This window comes from Oreochromis niloticus, linkage group LG18 (assembly GCF_001858045.2).
Source record: "Oreochromis niloticus isolate F11D_XX linkage group LG18, O_niloticus_UMD_NMBU, whole genome shotgun sequence".
Lineage (NCBI taxonomy): Eukaryota > Metazoa > Chordata > Actinopteri > Cichliformes > Cichlidae > Oreochromis > Oreochromis niloticus.
This window is the reverse complement of record NC_031982.2, coordinates 25290793-25309399: the sequence shown is the minus strand read 5'-3', so window position 1 is coordinate 25309399 and position 18607 is coordinate 25290793. Positions and strand designations below refer to the sequence as shown.

Sequence of the window (18607 nt, the reverse complement as noted above, 5' to 3'; positions counted from 1 at the left end):
CAGTGTGACCTTCCCCATTCATCAAGGCTTAGCACTGACACTAGGATTTGTGCTATGACGTATCATTTTATTATACAGTCCACACAGCAACATATTTTCTTATTTGCAAAGAGCATGTCGAGTAGCCCGCTGTTACTCTTGGTTATTACATATTTAAAGTCAGTCAGATCATGGTTCCATGCTCGTGGTCAACAGAAAATATAACAAAGCAAATCCTGCAGAGTTAACCATAACTTCGTGATTGACCTCATTTCACATCTCAGGCATTTTTTCCAGACGTATGTTTGTATAATTAACAAGAATAAAACTCAAAGCTTTTGATTTTTTTTCTAATTTCCTCAAGACTCCAAGGAGGAAAAAACATTTTCAAATTTTCTAGTCAGAGTGTAGTTCATTAAGGCGCACGGTATCGCCCTGACGAAGCTGGCTGCCATTCCATTATAATATCCTCTAATTCCATATCTTTCATATATCCCAGTCAGTCCCGGTAATACACCCGAGGCTGGCCGTGAATCTGATCTGAAGGCTGGAGAACAAGACAAACAAACATGAGTAAAACATTCCCACATAAAAGCTTCATATGAAACTGTAAACTGTGCCGAAAGAATGAGAGCCGATACCCTGCGCTTGCTGCTGAGTTCGGATCACAGCCAGCGGGTAACTGGTGATTTGTCCAGAAGCAAACGCCACAAAGCTGAAGAAAAACAGTTTGGAGTCACTGTTGAAGGCGGGATCGCTTTTTGCCCAGCTCATGATTGACTGCAATTACAAAATAAGCAATTAGCATCTTTTCAAAATAAAAGTTCACTTGATCTCTCTTGTCTTCTGGCCCACCTGATGAACAGCACACTCCACACCTGCATAGGGGATCATACAGAGGATGCTGGGCTTGAATCCTCTGTAAAAGGAAGACAAAGACTCGTTTCTATAAATGGATCGGGCACACACTGCAACGCCATGGTAAGTGCCAGCCTGCTGCAGGTTCAGCCTCACCTTCAGCACCTGTAGAGCAAACAAGAGGAGAGTGAGACTGCTAAAAGAGATCCCCACTAATAAATTAAAGTGGGTCTGTTAGTCTCAATTCTTGGACTCTACTAGAGCAGCTTTGACTAATTCACATTCAAAATAACAAACATTATCATGCAGTTTAGCTTATGCTGAACTTTGGTGAAGCCTGTCAGTTCATCTATTGTCTGAAACAAGACTCCTTAATTCCTTAGCCTCTAAACCAGCTTTCTTCTGGTTCGCTTTGAGTAGCATTGGGGCTTCACAGTCACAGAGATCACAACCTTTTTTCCTCACCTAATTCTCCAGTCACATGTGTATAACTATTCTCCAAACACTTTTCTGGCAGTAAATTTTTGCTTTTGCTTGTTTCCTTCCTCATGTTTTTTCTTTTGGTTCCTTATGGTTGCTACGCAAAAATGCATAATCTCCAACTGGCAAGTGGTTGCTGGCTCAAAACCCTCGTTGTGATTGCTTTGGTCATTAACAGGTTCAAATGGAACACGCCAACTTGTTTGCAGACACTGGCCACTTACTCTGCGAGTTTAAGTGGCTCTTTGAAAAGTGCAGCTCAAACCAGAAACAGAGAATATTCACCATTAAAAGGAAAGCTATGCCTTATTGCTGCAACAAACACATCTCAAAAGGCACAACTTTTACATTAAAAGGGAACAGTTTCCCTTATTTTAAAACTTCACCACTTAGAGAGTAGTTTGCAACTGTTTGGAGACAATTCAGGATCTTCTTGTGATGCAAACAATTGCAAGGAGTTTTTCAGTGCAGCATCGTGTAACTGTTTGCAAACAATTACTCACTATGGACGGCTAGCAGCATCCACTAACCACTCACCAACAGCTGCAGAAGAAACACTTTTTCCTAGCAACTGGTTGCTGACTGGTCCCTAGGCATGACTGGAGCCCTAACCTCCCATGTTGGTAATAATTTGGGGATTTTGGACTTTTACATTTCTGTTAACTAGACTTCTACAGGGGAAAAAAAGTTTACATAGCACATAGTAATTCAGAAAAGATACATGTCCTGAAATAAGAGGGGATATGAATATATACCATTTTACCCATTTGCTGTGCTATCAGCTGTTTATGATTCAGAATACCTGCTGTATAATTTATCAAACTCAAAATGACCTCATGCTTAAACCACCAACCAGAGACATTAAAATATGTAGTGAAATACAAAGAGAAAGGTTAGTAGTTAGAGGAACAGGGGTTTGCTGTGGACCATGCATCTTTTTTGTATTTATTCACATGCCCTGTATGGGATGAAGAGTTTGTGCATTTTGGTTTTATGATGCTCATTTGTTTTTGTTTTTAATAAAAAAAACTACATTTATTGGTGATAAGATGGTGTTGATATGATGTTGATATCATCAGTGGTAACATTTTTGCTTGTATTTGGGCTGCTGACTGTGGAGGGGTTATTTGAGACTTTAGTGTGATAAACGCAAACAAAGGAGAGCCTCTAAAAATATCAGAGCACATGGCCTCAGTACAGAATGTTAGTTTAATGTTTTTATAGCACAAAGGGGAAAAACTGAGTTGAAGAGCACAATATCCTCCAGTTTCTCATAATGTAAGAAGCAAAAGCTCAGTTTTAGTATTTTCCTCACCTGTTTACTCCACGTTGCCGTGGCGATTTACCAGCCTCAAAGTAATACAGAATACAGTTTTTCACAGCCATGAAATTACAGATGAAGATCACTGTTTCCCAGCATCTAAAGCATTTGTGTGGTTGTTCACGCACTTCCTCATGGTGATTTTTTAATATTAATATATTAATATAGTGTTGTTCTTTTCGGAGATACTGTAGAGATTGACTCATTTTTATAACAATAAAAATGCTTTATAATGAGTCTTACAATCACATAATAACAATTAAAACAGTCAGTGATCTGCACTTCAAGACAGAAATGTTAAAGTACTCAGATCTGCCACTGATCTCTGATCTGACCTCTAAGGGGTAGAAGACAGCGTGAGCCACAGCTCCAGAGATGCAGCCCAACCCGAAACGCTGCTGCACCGTCAGAGTCTGCTGGGTCCTGTTTTGGGTGTAGACCTTCATCTAAACGGAGCAGAGGACATCTGAGTGTGCTAATCAATTGGAAAAAAGAAAGTGTACACGAATAGCTCAATGCTCAGCCTCACCTGGGCGTAGATAAGACACTGAAGTGTCGACTGTGGCGTTCCTTTCAGCACGTTGACAGCGTTGCCTTGCCACATTGACCGCAAACCACCTCCTCGCATCTCCTGAAAACCTTGGGAGAAGGCCTTGGATCCATACACCTATTGTGGAGACAGGAAGACATTTTCAGTGAGGTGCAGGTGTGCAGCGATGTGGAACAGTCACAACAGCAACACTTTTAGGATAAATATAGGTACACAAAGTTAAAAGCAAGATAAAAGCAACAGTTTGAATGCAGGTCATAAAAATAAGGCAGGCAACCTGATAACAGACTGTCTTCAGAGACAGAGATACGAATGTAAAACTAGGCCAGGCTCACAGCCGAAACGAAACATCCATCCATCTTCTTCTGCTTACCCATATCAGCACCACAGGGGAGCTGGAACCCAAAAATTTACATTATCTTAAAATGCTAAAAGCTTTAATGGTTTTTTCTGTCCCTCTTTGTTAGCCCTGTGACAGACTGGTAACCTGTCTGTGGTGTACATAAGGTCTGGATAAGCTCCAGCTCTCCTGCAACCTTGATAAGCAGTTAAGAAAATGGATGGATGGATAAAAGAAGCATATTTGCTTATTAATCTATACTGTGACACAATGTTAAAACATGAGTGGCTCTTTAACAAAACGATTCAAACCTTTATTTAAGTATTTCTTAGAGCCATTTCTTTGTAGCAGGAACAGCTTTGACTCTACAGGCTTTGTGCACCTGGGCTTGGGGAGTTTATCTAATTCTTCCTGACAGAATCTGTGTGTCTTCCAGGGCTGACCTGAAGTTGTGTTTTAAGGCGGTCTATGGGTGCCGTCATGGTCCGGGACACAGCATCCGCCAGTCCTGCTGACATAACAAATGTCCTCCAAGCACTGAAGCCAGACGCTTCTTCGGGGAACTCAATGGGGATCCCACGGCTCTCCCCGACATCAAACACCTGCAGGAGTACAAACAGGAGGACTTAACACCTTTTGAGAAGACATTTTAATCGCTGTAAATGTAAAGCATAATGGGAATGATCATACCAAACTGTGTTTCCATGAGGACACTAGCTCCCCGATGTTATCCACAGGGTTCAGGATGATGTGGTGCAGGAATTCATCCCAATCCACCGTCATCGAGTTGTCCTTATCCATCCTGATGTTGCCAAAGACAACGACAATTGTCAAGTTTCAGAAAATAAAGCTTTCACATCCCGTATTAACATCACATCATTTGTTCATTTTCAAAACAGCAAGCTGAGTAATAATCATTTATAATTCAGAGATACAACAAGTTCAGGTTAGCCAGGTAGTGAGTCCATACTGAGGGATCCTTTTAACCATTCGTTTAATCTGGCAACCCAAGATAATCACCATTATGCCTTAAATATATTTTATTGTACAGTAATACCAATATAAAAACTTTAAACCATCTGTTCGGATTCACACATGCTAATTATTTTAAACCCCATATGCCAACTATAAATGCATATATACTCAAAAACAACAATGAATCTATGAGGTAGTGGGCAAAAAAATCTTACATTTGTATAATTTTTTTTGCATTCGGCTTTGAAATGACCACTCCTAACTCCTTAAACAAACATATGATGTCCTCCTGGTCAATGACTCCTAATCAGAGAAGAAATGCACAAAATTACAAACAGATACTGCTCTTCCTCATAAGTGAAGTTTCTATATGAGGTGCTATGATCACTGAAATCCTGCAGGTCTGTGTACCATAAACAGATCTTTTGTTTGCCTGCCAGCCACTCGTGTCTGACCTTGAAAACACATTTCACCGACAAAAAAAATAAAAAGTTTATTCCGTTTTTCAAGAAAAAGTCATGTTATGTTCATTATGTTCTTTAAAGGACAAAAAAGCAGGAGGCGCAGATCTTAGAAACTCAGTCCTCACATATTTCATTTTGTATCATTCATTTTTCTTATGTTTCCTTCAGAAATGTACCACTTATAAGGCGGTAAGACTTAACTCACCACAATTATTCTTATCAAGGTCATGAAAGTGAATTTTCCACTTCCTCTCTCTGTCCATCATGTAGCTGAGGAACTCTTGATAATCCAGCAGGCCATCTTTGTCTCTGTCATAAGACTCGACGATACTCTACAAGAAACAAAAACAGCTCTCTCAATAGCAGGTTTAAAAAAAATAAATACCGGTGCATATAGATGCTATTAAGAATATTTGTTACCTGGACCTTCCCATCCGCTGAAATAATCCCATGCTTCCTCATTTCGTCTTGCAGCTCCGCCACAGAAACGAATCCATCCTCATTTTGGTCCAGTTTACTAAATAATCCACGAAACTGATCCATGGTTCATGCAGAAAAGCAGTAAAAATTTCCCAGATGCAAACAGAAAAAAACCTTTAAAAGCTTTTATTCGTTGCAGGACCTTTTAAATGAGATTTTAAAACATTCATTCATTATCACCAGAGATTATTGACCTGCAGCTCTGCAGAGGCGCTGACTCACTGGCAGAGAGAGAGCTTATCAGCGGTTTTTGTCAAACTCACTTCCTCTACGGAACAGCAGGGGGCGCTGTGGCTGCAGGAGAGGCCACCTTCATCTGGAATATACACAGTGGAGGCCACTGTGTATATTCCAGATGAATATATTCCTGTGATCTTTTGCGTGCTATTTATGTGTTTTATTTAATTATTATTATTTATTTTTTAAAAAAGAGAAACATCTTGCAGATAAAGGAAACTGCTGACATCAAAATTTCCAACCAGTGGCTAGAAAAACCTGACCTCGAGCACAGCACAGAGGCTCTGATCACAACAGCGAGCCCCAAAGCACCAGATCCCTAAAAGCAATAGTCTGCCACAGCCGATAGGACCCAAGTTGCAAGCAATGCAAAGGTCCCACTGAGACAGTCCTGCACATAGTAGCAGCATGTAAGATGCACGCTGGCACACAGACAAGCACTGGGCTCAGATAGTACACAGAAATGTCTCCAAGTCCCAGTGGAAGACAGGTCAGCAACTGCTGTCCAACCAACAACACATCCATCCAACACATTCTGTCATCCAGCTGCCAGTAAATTATTGTAGAAATTACACATTTACAGAGTCATGACAGAGAGCAGAAGACTACAGTTGTGATAGATGTGCCAGTTAAAAGGAGGAGACCAAATGCATTGAATAACTGGAGCAGATAGGAAAGCTGGAGTCCAAGGTGGTCCCAGTGGTTACAGGAGCATTACAGGAGCTGTAACCCCCAAACTGGGAGAGTGGCTCCAGCAGATTCCAGACACAATATCTGAGAGGTCTGCAGGAAGAGCTCGATCCTAGAGGAAGACACACATACCAATCCACAGGGGGTGGGAGGCAGCGTGGCAGACTTTGGTTTCAGTGGCTCTTCTCCAGTGACTGATGGTGTAATCCATCAGATAAAAAAAAGAAAGCCTAAGCTGTTACATGTAAAAGGGAGGAAAACAACTTGAGCGTAACGATGAATTGCTTGAGTACAGATTTTTTTTTGTGACTTTGGGATTTGGAGTATTTCAGAGTTTGGTTAAATAGAGTTTTGTGATTTTATTGGACCACGTGTTTATTGTCTTTATTTACATTTTTACCCGCATTCCTGGTTTGTTAACATTAAAGAAAACACCAAATGTTATATGATAGTAAAGACACTGACATATAAGATATTTATTACCTGCCCCTTGTAATCTGATATGCATATAACATTTTCCTCCAGATAAGCATGGGGAGTTTCAGAGTTTCCATTGCTTCCCATTGGTTGTCAGTTTTGTGCGATGACGTCATGGCTATAAACGACATCAAACACAATGACTGGGTCTTTCTTCGCCTCTCACCTGGATGATGTGCAAAGGACCTCGGTTTGGTGAATGACGATTATCACCACTTACTTTCTAGAAAAAGCCGCCAGATTCCCGTCCATAGTGTCCACTTACTGCCACTCATACCGGAAAGCAGCTTTTCAAAATAAAACCAATTTATTCCCATGTAAGGCAAATAAAAATGTTCTATAAGAAAAAAAAGAAACTAAAATAAAAATATACACCTACAACATTCAAGGAGTTTCTTATATTTATTCTATTTCTTAATAAAATTCACCTCACATTAGACATATCTCAGTAGGTTTCTTTATGAATTTAGGTTTCTTTATAAGAAGGTGAACAGATCTGCATTTTCTCTTCTCACTGTGAGGCCTGGGGGAGGAGCTGTGATGGCATGGAAAGGTTTTGCTGCACTGTTGGGGATTTATTTAGAATTAGAGGTAACACTTAACACTTAACCCACATCAACATGCATCAATTCAGCTCAGTGGATAAAGAAACAGCATCACATAACCGGAGCTCAACAATCTGGGTCTAAGCCTGGGTGAAGCTGGGTGATCTTTGTGCCTGAGAAGTTTTCCCTCTATGTGACGTCATAAAGAGCCAAGAGTAGACAGAACTGTATGAAACAGAGCATTTAGAGGAGTCGGAAGTCTAAGCTTTTGGCTCACGATTGCCTGTACATACACTAACCTCATTATTTGAAACTTTGGCCTTGTTTAATGTGAATATCCAGCATTATAGTCGTGTATATACATGCAACAGGAAAAATGTGGATGACCACAGTGGTGTTTTAAAATGTAGAAAAACAATAACAGTAATGAAAAACTCTACAATGAGCGGGTGTGTTTCAAATTTTGAGTGGGGCTGCATAAACAGCAGAACTGTATGCTTGGTAATACTTTCGAGATCGAATTCAAACAGACAATAAACATACAATAATTGATTTTCACTTCATGGGTACCGCACTGTAAGGAATAGCTGTAAGAATTTATAACTTGGTTTTACAGTAAGCAGAGTGTATCTCAAAAATACAATATCATCCCGTAAGAAAACTACACCGTCACTGTAAATTTTACAGTAAAGTGTTGGCACCCTGCTGACTGTATTTTTCGTACAAAGCGTATCAGGTATTGGTTTGACTGTAGTTTGATATTTTCGGCTCTTGGACTCCTGCATCGTTGTTGCTTTTGCATCAGGACAAACATTTATGTGATTCGATGCCCTATTTTTCGTAAATTGTGGAGGTAGGCAATGCCATTTTTTAATTTTTTTATTATAATTTTTTATTATTATCTCTAGTCAGAAATAATTGTCCCACCTGCTCATCTTGAAGCGTGTTTCGCAGTTTTTATTGTTTTTCTGGAAAAAGTTTGATACAAGAGACAAGACATTCTCTAATGTATCATAATTTTGGAAGCGCAAGCTCAAGCCCACCGGAACCAGAATTATTTATTGCGTCTGACTTGACTTTGGCGCTGTGGATGCAGGGGAGGGAGCCGTGGCTATTTAAAGAGGGTCATCCAGTCACGGATAAATAACAGAGGGTCCACGGCGTTGACTAACCCCCTCTAAATGGTCTTCATCCTCCACTGTGTGTCTGTCTGCGGATACTTATTGTTTATTAGTCAGCTGTGACAACCATCCGTCGACCCGCGTCAGGCCAGTCTACCAGCTCTGCTCCGGGAGCTCTAGCCCCCTTTTTATTTGTTAATTTATTATTTTTCTTATAGGGGGATAAGTGGGGTAAAAATGGGCAAAGATTACTATAAAACGCTGGGTATCTCTAAAGGAGCCACGGATGAGGATATAAAAAAAGCTTACAGAAAACAGGCGCTGAAATGGCATCCGGACAAAAACAAGTCTGCAGCCGCCGAGGAGAAATTTAAGGAAATCGCCGAAGCATATGAAGTCCTCAGTGATCCCAAGAAAAGGGAAATTTATGATCAGTATGGAGAGGAAGGTAACGTATATTTTTTAATTGCATGCTATTGTGTGTTTCGGGTTAAAACACCGTTATGAACGCGCTGTGAAGCTGGATGGCTGCATGTAAAACACAACTGGCTTCAATTCAAGTCACACACTGTAACCAGCACAGCAGCAGGCCCACAGCACAGCTGTTCGGCAGATCATCTGCATACATTTCTGTGCATTTTATCAGGAGGCTCAGTCCATATGTGGCACAGCACTTACTACTGTAAGAGAAACCGGGGGTAATATCGATTCACACGACTTTCAATTACCCAACAGTCATTCTGTACAAAATGTTACAGCAGCAGAGGTACATGCAGCTACATGGAGATTTTCAGTCCAGACTGCTATTTTCGGGGATCTTTGGTTGATGTGCGGAAGGAAAAATAGACCATCCATCATCTCCACAACCACATATTTAAAATTTATGGAGGCATATTATGATTTTTACAATTTTACTCACCCAAAAACATTTTTCTTCTCTTAATGTAACTGGATACACGAGGAACCTTTCTCAGAAATGCACAGTTTAAGGCACGGAAAGTGTAAAGCAAGAAAATGCATGCAGGAAAAAGGTAAAATGACATCATGAGCATGGAAATTTGAACCATATGGCTTCTGTAAGAGCTCCCTCAAACCATGCAAACAATTCCCTGAGTTGGGAGTTGATCTCAATCAAAAATCCGCTGATTACTAGTGGTGAGATCCATTTTGAAGAGGAAAAGAGAAAACCAGACAAATTTCCAGTTTTGTAACAGGGGACATGCTCTTATATGTGATACCTCTACCAGAAAGTGTATCCCATCATCCCATCATTTCCACAAAGGTGGCGTGGTTCAACTTTAGCAGTTGTACTCAGTTTGGCCCTCTGATGGAGATACATGAAAAACTTTTACCTGAACAGTTTGAGTAGGAAGAGATGTAAAGAAAGAATGTGCATAACATGGCTCCTGCAGTGGCTCCATCAGAGAATCTAACTGCAGCATTACAATTAGCCCCTACATGAGTCATCTCTTCTGATATCTCAAAGATATCTTTCCTGATATTGATATTAAAAATACTTTGTAAGACTCAGAATTTGTCCGTCTATGTCTGAAGTGGCTTGACTTCTCAGCATTTTTTTGTCATTTTCTTGCACTAATCCAATTTTCCTTCTCGTGACACCAGTACTGTCCCCTCGACTCAGAGTACCGACCAGTATCAGCTGCTAGTTGAATAACAGGCACAGTCTGGTGTTGCCATGTTGGCATTTTTCCCACATCATGTTTCTCCAGTGCAACAATATTATTGTTGTGATGTCATAGCTTTGAGACTGGGGAAGGAGACTGGAAAACTTTGATAATGGAAGAATTTGTACTTCACGACTTTCTGCCAGAAAGGCTTTGTTTGTTAACCTAAGCCTGAACATAGCAATGTAGATTTAACCAAACTGTGACTGAAAACTGAAAATAATAATGATTTAATTATTTTTTTTTTTTTTAAAGGCTAAAAACAACGCTATTTATACTGACTTTTTGGTTTGGGGTAGTAAGTAGCACTGCTAGTCCTCACCATCAAAAGGAGGCAGTTGAGCTGGTTGGGGCATCTGACTAGGATGCCTCCTGGCCACCTCCCCGGTGAGGTCCTGCTGACAGGAGGCCCAGGGGCAGATCCAGGAAATGTTCCAGTGATTGTATCTCTCAGCTGACTTGGGAATTTCTCACCAGAAGAACTGGAAGAGGTGTTTGAGAACAGGGAGTCTCTCTGTCACTTTTCCCTCCCTCATCTGACGTCCTGAAGTTTCCCCTTAAGGAAACTTTCTTTACTCCCATATTTTTCTGTTTTATTTTGGAATGATGGTTGAGGAACATCATTAATACGATGCAGGTAATCTCTGAGGTAATGTGGTATTTTAACACTTAAAAACCACAGTACTCACTCAAGAATGATGTAAAGTGTGAAATAAAGAAACTGGGACCATCATGGTTTGATGTTTTAGCTCTAAGATCATTCAGCAGAACTCTGATAAACTGGGCTGCACTTTGGATCCACCTAAGTCAGAGTTTATCAGTCATGCTGTAAGTGCTCTCTCTGAGCTGAGTGCTCATGTCATTAATCATTTCTGTTGCCCAAAAGGTCTCAAGGGAGGAAGTGGGCCCACTGGTGACGGACAAGGCACCACTTTCACCTACACCTTCCATGGAGACCCTCACGCCACCTTCGCCACTTTCTTCGGCGGCTCCAACCCCTTCGAGATGTTCTTCGGGCGTAAAGCGAACGGGCGAGACGACGAGGACATGGAGGTGGACGGAAACGACCCTTCGGCTCCTTCACCAGCTTCAACCTGAACGGCTTCCCCCGTGACGGCCACGCGGGCCTCGGGGGCAGCAGCGGCGGAAGCAGGACCCGCCCATCATCCACGAACTGAGGGTCACCCTGGAGGAGGTGTTCCACGGCTGCACCAAGAGGATGAAAATCTCCCGCAAAAGGCTAAATCCAGATGGCAGGACCATGCGCACTGAGGATAAGATACTCACTATCGAGATTAAGCGGGGCTGGAAGGAGGGGACCAAGATCACGTTCCCCCGGGAGGGAGACGAGTCTCCAAGTACCATACCCGCTGACATTGTTTTCGTCATCAAGGACAAACCACACCCCCACTTTAGGCGGGAGGGCTCCAACATTGTGTATCCAGTGCGTGTGAGCTTACGACAGGTGAGGCCTTTTCTATTTTGGCACCTGCTTTGTCTGAGTGTAGAGGTATTAATAGAGTCTGATAGATGAATAAGTCACACACAGAACAAGTTCATATTTAGCTGTGAGTGCAGCTTTTAATGCTCTGCAGCTTAAACGCTGGTCACAATCAATAAACTGTAGGTACTCTGCTTCAAAAGCTGTTTCCCTGGAAAGCACGGGCTTAAATGAATGAGTATAGTACCAGACCACACACACACACACACACACACACACACACACACACACCTTGAATGCACACTTATGTAATCTGGATCATCGGCGCAGAGAAGTAGGAGCTGTATCGCAGGGAGAGCGGAGAGGCGACGGCCACCCACGTGCACACGGTGCAAGATGTACTTACTTATGTGGTTCCTCCCACTCTCCTCAGCACACAGTGAGAGATATAACCTCCACATCTCTGAATTTATGACCACTACCAGCAGATCAGCTGTGCATGCTATAATTAAGCTGCCTTTTAATCAGTTTCCAATCACAATGAGACTCTTATTAAGAGGAAAATGTGGGCAACTATGACCCAATCAAAAAAAAAAAAGCATACAGACAGAATGATAACTGAAGCCATTTAGTCTTTCATAATGGAAATTATGACCACCTGTAATCACTTGATGACAGCTGATCAAACTTCCTTCTCTTGATGAAAACCAATCCGGAGAGTTAAAGTAGTTCAGGGCTCTGAAAATAGTCTTTAAGATTGTTTTGTCAAAGCAGAATTAAACTAAATGTTAAAGTCTGTGGAAGACTAATCAGAAATCTAAAAGACAGATGTAGCTTCTGGCTTGGATAATATGCTAAAGTGCCTTAAACCTGCATTCTTGTTGATGACCAGCAGGGGGAGACTCCTCTAGTTGCAATGAAAGAAGTCAGGCTGTAAAAACAGTATGTGGGAAACGATCCTTCCTCTTACTTGATTCATGATCTCTTTGAACACTTTCCTGAAAAGCTTATGGTCTCAGTTTCGAGTTGCATCTCACATTGAATGCAACATGTTGTTTGTTTTGTCAGTTATGCTCCTCGTTAGTGTCAGGAAGGAAAACCAAGCTGAGGATACTTTAGGTTTGAAGAGCTGCTGCCGGTCACACCCGGCTGGCATCAGCTCGAGGCTCCAAAACAAACACTCGAAAATATTAAGTTGATATCATGTCAAAAAAAAAATATACAGTCATAAGTATTTAGTTAATATGGTCACATTGTACTGGTAGCAGATGTTAGACTCGAGGAGCTTTTGTTTATCAGCTCATCTCTTTTCACTCTCGGTGTATTTGCTCTTTTTGTCTGCTTTTGTGCAGCTTTGGTTGCAGATTCTCTCTCACGATCCACCTACGCTCATGTTTTGAGTTAGATTAGACAGAACAGTAAAGTATTTGATTAATAGCTCTAGTGTAACGTCAGATTCTACGCATGTATCGCAAAGTAAGCACGGCTTTATCTGATCAGATAAAGCTGCAGTTAAATTGCTTTTTCTTTTACTTTTGAACTTGCATAACACAAAGGCACGAACACATATTTTGACATTTGTTGTGTAATTATGTTTTTCCACTGACCTATACTGTGAATTTTTGCATGTATCTCATGCCTCTGGTTTAGTCTGCAGAAAAGATTCAAACACAGAGAGGAAACCATTTTGGACTATCAGGGAATTAAGGGGAAACTGTAATTATTTCTGGCACTGATAGCAGGAAAAACATATCAGATGGGCAAATAAGATAAACCCTGGAACCGCAGAGATCCAGCCAAAGGAAACACAGGGATTAAATACACACAAGCAGGGAAGGGTAATAAGAAACGGGTGAACACAATCACAAAACAAGCAGGGTGGGAAAACAACAGAGTAGAGAAGAACAAACACACGAGGATCAAACCTTTAGAATAAAGTAAGAAGGAAAATGAAAGTGGGACAAAGGAAGAGAAAACCTTTAATAATAATAAAATAATGATAAAAAGGAACCATAGATGAACCATAGATGATGCCCCGACATAGCCGGTGAGCAGATTTCTGTGTTATTTCTGCCGTTTTTGCAGTCGTCAGTGTGTGGGTTGCTGTTCTCCCACCGATCCTCACCTTACACTCATATTCTTGTCTTCACAGTCGCTGTGCGGATGCTCCGTCACCGTGTCGACGATAGACGGGAAGACGTGCAACATGAAGATCACGGACGTCGTCAAGCCCGGCATGAGAAAAACTGTAGCCGGACAGGGTCTCCCGTTCCCCAAAAACCCCGAGCAGAGAGGCGATCTGGTGGTGGAGTTTGATGTGAACTTTCCCGAGTCTTTGCCGACAAACGCCAGAGATGTCCTGAAACGGCATTTACCAGCTTAGGAAGAAATAAACGAGGGAGACAGAGCCACGTGACACACACATACTTACACACATACACACTTACACACACACATGCACAAGGACAGTTCTGACAGTTCACAGATGGACCCCCCCTCCCAAATGGCGAATGTGCAATTTCTATTTTTGAGCTATGTGGTGTTTTTATAAATGCCATGCATGCTGCCAAGTTGATACAAGTGCGAGCGAAAGGCTGTTGATATCTGAACGTGCACATTTCATGTTTGTGGGCCTTTGCCACTTTTTTGTTAGTTGGAAATGTTTTGGTGTGAATGAGTCTACAGCTGCAAAAGCAAAAAAACAAACTTTAGTGTCAAACAGCTCGTTGTCTTGCTCTGATTTCGACTCGTCAGGCTTCACGTTTGTTTTGCCGCGAGCAGTGAACTTTGATTTGGAGGCTCTTTGAATTTGAGGTGGAAGGTGATCGAATGAACTCAGCAGGTGCAATGTGTGCATTTTAGAAACTTACCTGTGAAGATACCGAACTTGAATTTTAAAATAAATATTTACACACAAACTGACTCAAGCTGTTTCAGCCACGGAGAGGCATTCAGAGACGCGTCCTCCTCCGGGATATAAACAGTCATCGCTTTAAAAAAGAAAAAAAAAAGTTAATACTGCTTAGGATTATTTATAGTCTGTGTAGCATTATTATTACACAACATGGGTTCTTTGCAGCCCAGGGGGGAATGAAATGAACCTATATTTTGATAGTCAAATGTGAATATTTTGCTGTTGTAAAAAACGTTTCTGATGTGCAAAATTAAGATTAAAAATACCTTGACTGAATTTAATGTGTAAAGTTACTCACAGTACAAATATGAATGTTTAATTATAGCTGACTCATGCAGGAGAGCTCCGTGTTAGCGCCAGATTTACTGCTGTTTAGTCATTTTCACAAAATTTCCCATTTTTATTTAGTTTTACATCAGTGATTTTTATTGATTTTAACTCAGTGAGTTTAGTGTCTGTTTCAGTGCTACTTTTACTGGTGTGGGTAATATCAGGAGTTCAGAAGAGTATAACAATAAATAGACATATAAAAAAAACCCCTCAAACTGGCTGTGTTGGCAGATAATAATATCCAGCAATTAAACTATAATTATCTATCTATGTACACATAGAAGCAGTGAATTTTCATGACTATGATGAACTTAAATTTGGGGGGAATGGCTTACCCAGAGTGATAGGTAACAACAGTTGTTTCTCTAAAATTACTGCAGGCATCTTTCCTCCTTGGCATTGTGTTAATGCACATGTGAAAACTGCCAAAACTTCAGCCTTGTCACAGATACTGATGATCAATTGATCAGATGCATTTAGTGCTATTTACCCTCTTAATTCCTATGGAAGCAGTAAGATCATAGTTGGTTTTACATACACTGCTTCTGCATTTTTTCTCAGTTTTTATTAAATGATTAATGACATGGTGTAATATGTCAATGTTGTTCATCCGGGCTTGTATTTCGACAACTTTAAGCTTTGCTAAGGAACGACTGATTTTTGTCACGTTCTGACATATAAAAGCTTGAATTTTGAATAAGGTCGTACTTTCTTTGTACATAACTTGACCCGTCCATCCATCTTAAATTGTCTATCAGCATGTGTAGAGATTCATGCAGATGATGCGTCACTATCATGCACAGAGAGTGGAGCGTAAACACACATGCTCTGGGTAGTGCGGGAGCTCACCAGCTGCCGATCCTCTCCGTTCAAAATCGCCGTAACTCTGACTAGAAATTGGCATTTGGATTTTTAAATCTAGTATCTGTGAGCATTATGTGAGTAAAAGTATGGCCTCTAAGTTAAAGGTCACGGATTAAACCTGAAATGATGTTTCCTGGAGCTTTTACCCCCCACAGTTTCCCATTTTTTGTTGTTTAATGTTGCATTTTTATCCAAAGTGCAGTGAAAGCCTCATCATTAAATATTTAAGCAATGCATTAAAATTCATAAACCAATATTTAGTCCCTTTAAATATTGCAGATTCGATAACTAACAAGTACGACTGATTTACAAAGGTCTTTACTTTTTCATTATCAGCATTTAAATTGATTCTTCAAAGCCTGTTTTAAAGAGGAGCATTCAAACAGCAACTTCATCCTCATAATTATTTATTCATCAAATAGTTCCCCCAGCGTTTGTACGCCTGAGGAGCAGTTTAAACAGATTCATTTTATGCGATACGTGCTTCACGCTCAGCCTTCAAGTAACACGTTACTGCTGACTTATAAGCGACACGCTGATGGCCGTGTCACACTTGCTGCTCAGCTTCTTTGGCTCAGTCCTTGGATGACAGTTGAAATTGTCAAAACAATATGTGAAATTCTTGAAATGCTTTGTTATTTGCACACAACAAAAAGAGCATTTGTCTTTTTGTTGCTGTTTGCACTTGCAAATGTATCAGGTTTAGGCAAATGGCTAAGTACAAATGTCTACATGAACAATTATTAGTGCTATTTGGTGTATCTGGTCAAAATAGCTGTTACGAATACTTTACATCCCCAAATTATGTGAAGATTATTTCATTGTGTGAGTCACCAAATGCAGGATTGTTCCTCAAATAGTTAAAATGTTCTGAGTCTCTGCAGGGTTTAATCATAAATGTGCGTATTGTAACACAACTATTCACAATTTTCTCAGTTTCTTTTGTTCAGTTTACGTTTTCAAAACAATTTATGAAATCCTTTGAAGATTTCTGGATTTTATGGACAATAGAAAGAGCACATCTCCATCTTTGTTATCACTTGGACATATTTTAGGAAACGTAGGTAAAGTTTTTACAACTTGAACAGTTATTGAGTGTATAAGTCTGTACACCTTTAATATGAGTATAATAAAACATATTTTAGAGCTTCAGTGCAACAGAGTTACACCCTGAACGAGCTGCTCAGGCGAACATTTATAGGGGCAACAGGCTGCCAGTGGAAGAGGAAAAGGAAATGTGGTGCTGCAGCAAGGGAAGGAAAACACAATACAGTGGTGTGAAAAAGTGATTTCTTTTTTCTTTTCTTTTTTTTGCACATTTTTCACACTTACAAGTTTTCACACTTACAAATTTGAATATTATACAAAGATAACCAGACCAAATGAAACATATCTAACTGGTGATTTCATTTTTCAAGATTAAACAAAGCTATCCAAACCGACGTCGCCCTGTGTGAAGAAGTAATCCCCCCTACACCTGATAACCGGTTGTGCCACCCTTGGCAACAAGAACTGCAGTCTTGTGTTTGTAGTAACTGGCGAAACCTTCACGTCACTCAGGAGAAATTTCTTCTTTGCAGAATTTGTTGTAATTCAGCCACGCTGGGGGGTTTTCAAGCATGAAGAGCATTCAAGTCCAAAGTTTGATAAGCTTTTCTGAGTCGTTCAGAGGTGGACTTGCTGGTGTGTTTCAGATCATTGTCCTAGTGCAAGTCTGCTTGAGCTTTAGGGCACAAACTGATGGTTGGACAGTCTCTTTGAGGATTTTCCAGTAGAGGGCAGCATTTGTGGTTCCATCATTTACAAGAAGTAATTTAGGTCCTGAGGCAGCAGAGCAGCCCCGGCCATCACACTACCACCACCATGCCTGACTGTCGGTGCGATGTTCTTTGTATGAAACACTGCATTAGCATTATACCAGATGTAATGAGACCCAACGCTTCTAAAAAGTTCAGCTTTTGTCTTGTCAGTCCACAGAGTGTCTGCCCAAAAGTCTTAAGGATCATCAAGATGGGTTTTCTCGGTAAATGTGAGACGAGCCTTTTGTGTTATCTTTGGTCAGCAGTGATTTCTGCTTTGAAACTCCATGGATGCCATTTTTGCCCAGTCTCATTCTTATTGTTGTATCATGAACTCTGACCTTAACTGAGGCAAGTGATGCCTACAAGTCTTCAGATGTTGTTCTGAGTTCTTTTGTGACCTCCTTGGCTTGGTGACCTTTTCCAAATTGATCAATGTCAGCATCCGTTTGTGCCCTGAAGCCCAAATATAGGCCTTGATCAGGCTTGAAAACACTATAATGGGGCTGAATTAAAACAATTCTGCAAAGGAGAGTTGGCCAAAATTCCTCCAGAGATGTGAAAGACTCATTATCAGTTATTGCAAACTCTTGTTTGCAGTTATAGGTTTAGGGACAATTGCTTTTTCACACAGGGTCAGGTAGGTTTGGATCTTTTTTTCCTTTAATAAATGAAACCATCAGTTAAAACTGTATATTGTATTGTAATATAAAAGTAAGTGCGCAAAAAATAAATAAATTAGGAAGGGAGACAAATAGTTTTTCAACGCACAGTACAAGAAAATGCAGAAATGTGAAGGGGATCGTTTCAGCATACATGCTGGTTTTATGGTATAGGTAACAGCCCATCCATGGAGGAGGAAGAAAAGCGAGGATGCAGTTTAGAAAGCCGTTCTTCTCACATTTTATTGCAACAGAGTGCAACAGATGTTGCACTTAGCGGACCAAGGTTTTGTTTCCACAATGGCATTGATAATCTACATGTTTTTATATTAATACTAACTTTAAATACATAGCACTTTAAAAGAAACCAGATCCAGACTCTTCAGATTCAAACA

The 18607-nt window shown here is 40.6% G+C and overlaps 2 protein-coding genes across 3 annotated transcripts; one reads left to right on the top strand and one right to left on the bottom strand.

Annotated features, from left to right (window-relative positions):
* Window positions 1-46: 46 nt before the first annotated feature.
* slc25a24l (solute carrier family 25 member 24, like) lies at window positions 47-5731 on the bottom strand. Of its 2 annotated transcripts, XM_019347369.2 has the most exons (11): window positions 5642-5731; window positions 5388-5501; window positions 5173-5299; window positions 4719-4806; window positions 4219-4330; window positions 3972-4130; window positions 3168-3305; window positions 2974-3084; window positions 835-1002; window positions 621-759; window positions 47-526 (listed from the first exon to the last, which is right to left on the bottom strand). In XM_019347369.2, exons 2-11 carry the CDS (start codon window positions 5427-5429, stop codon window positions 339-341), a joined length of 1272 nt encoding a protein of 423 aa, XP_019202914.1. In that variant the 5' UTR covers window positions 5430-5501; window positions 5642-5731; the 3' UTR covers window positions 47-338. The 2 variants fall into 2 exon arrangements, with proteins under 2 accessions (XP_019202914.1, XP_003448553.1); XM_003448505.5 differs by having other exon boundaries at window positions 5388-5703.
* A 2723-nt stretch (window positions 5732-8454) lies between these two features.
* Window positions 8455-15584, top strand: dnajb4 (DnaJ heat shock protein family (Hsp40) member B4). Its single transcript, XM_003448450.4, is given in 5 exon segments — window positions 8455-8965; window positions 11089-11267; window positions 11270-11332; window positions 11335-11667; window positions 13796-15584. Coding segments are annotated over 5 exon segments (1017 nt in total). The 5' UTR covers window positions 8455-8754; the 3' UTR covers window positions 14027-15584.
* Window positions 15585-18607: the final 3023 nt, after the last annotated feature.

Coding starts and splice junctions, on each gene's coding strand:
- slc25a24l (XM_003448505.5), bottom strand. CDS start 5,510: ATGGATCAGTTTCGTGGATTATTTAGTAAACTGGACCAAAATGAGGAT. Junction 5,300..5,387: donor CAGCGGATGGGAAGGTCCAG/GTAACAAATATT, acceptor TGTTTCTTGTAG/AGTATCGTCGAGTCTTATGA. Junction 4,807..5,172: donor CCTTGATAAGAATAATTGTG/GTGAGTTAAGTC, acceptor TTCTCTGATTAG/GAGTCATTGACCAGGAGGAC.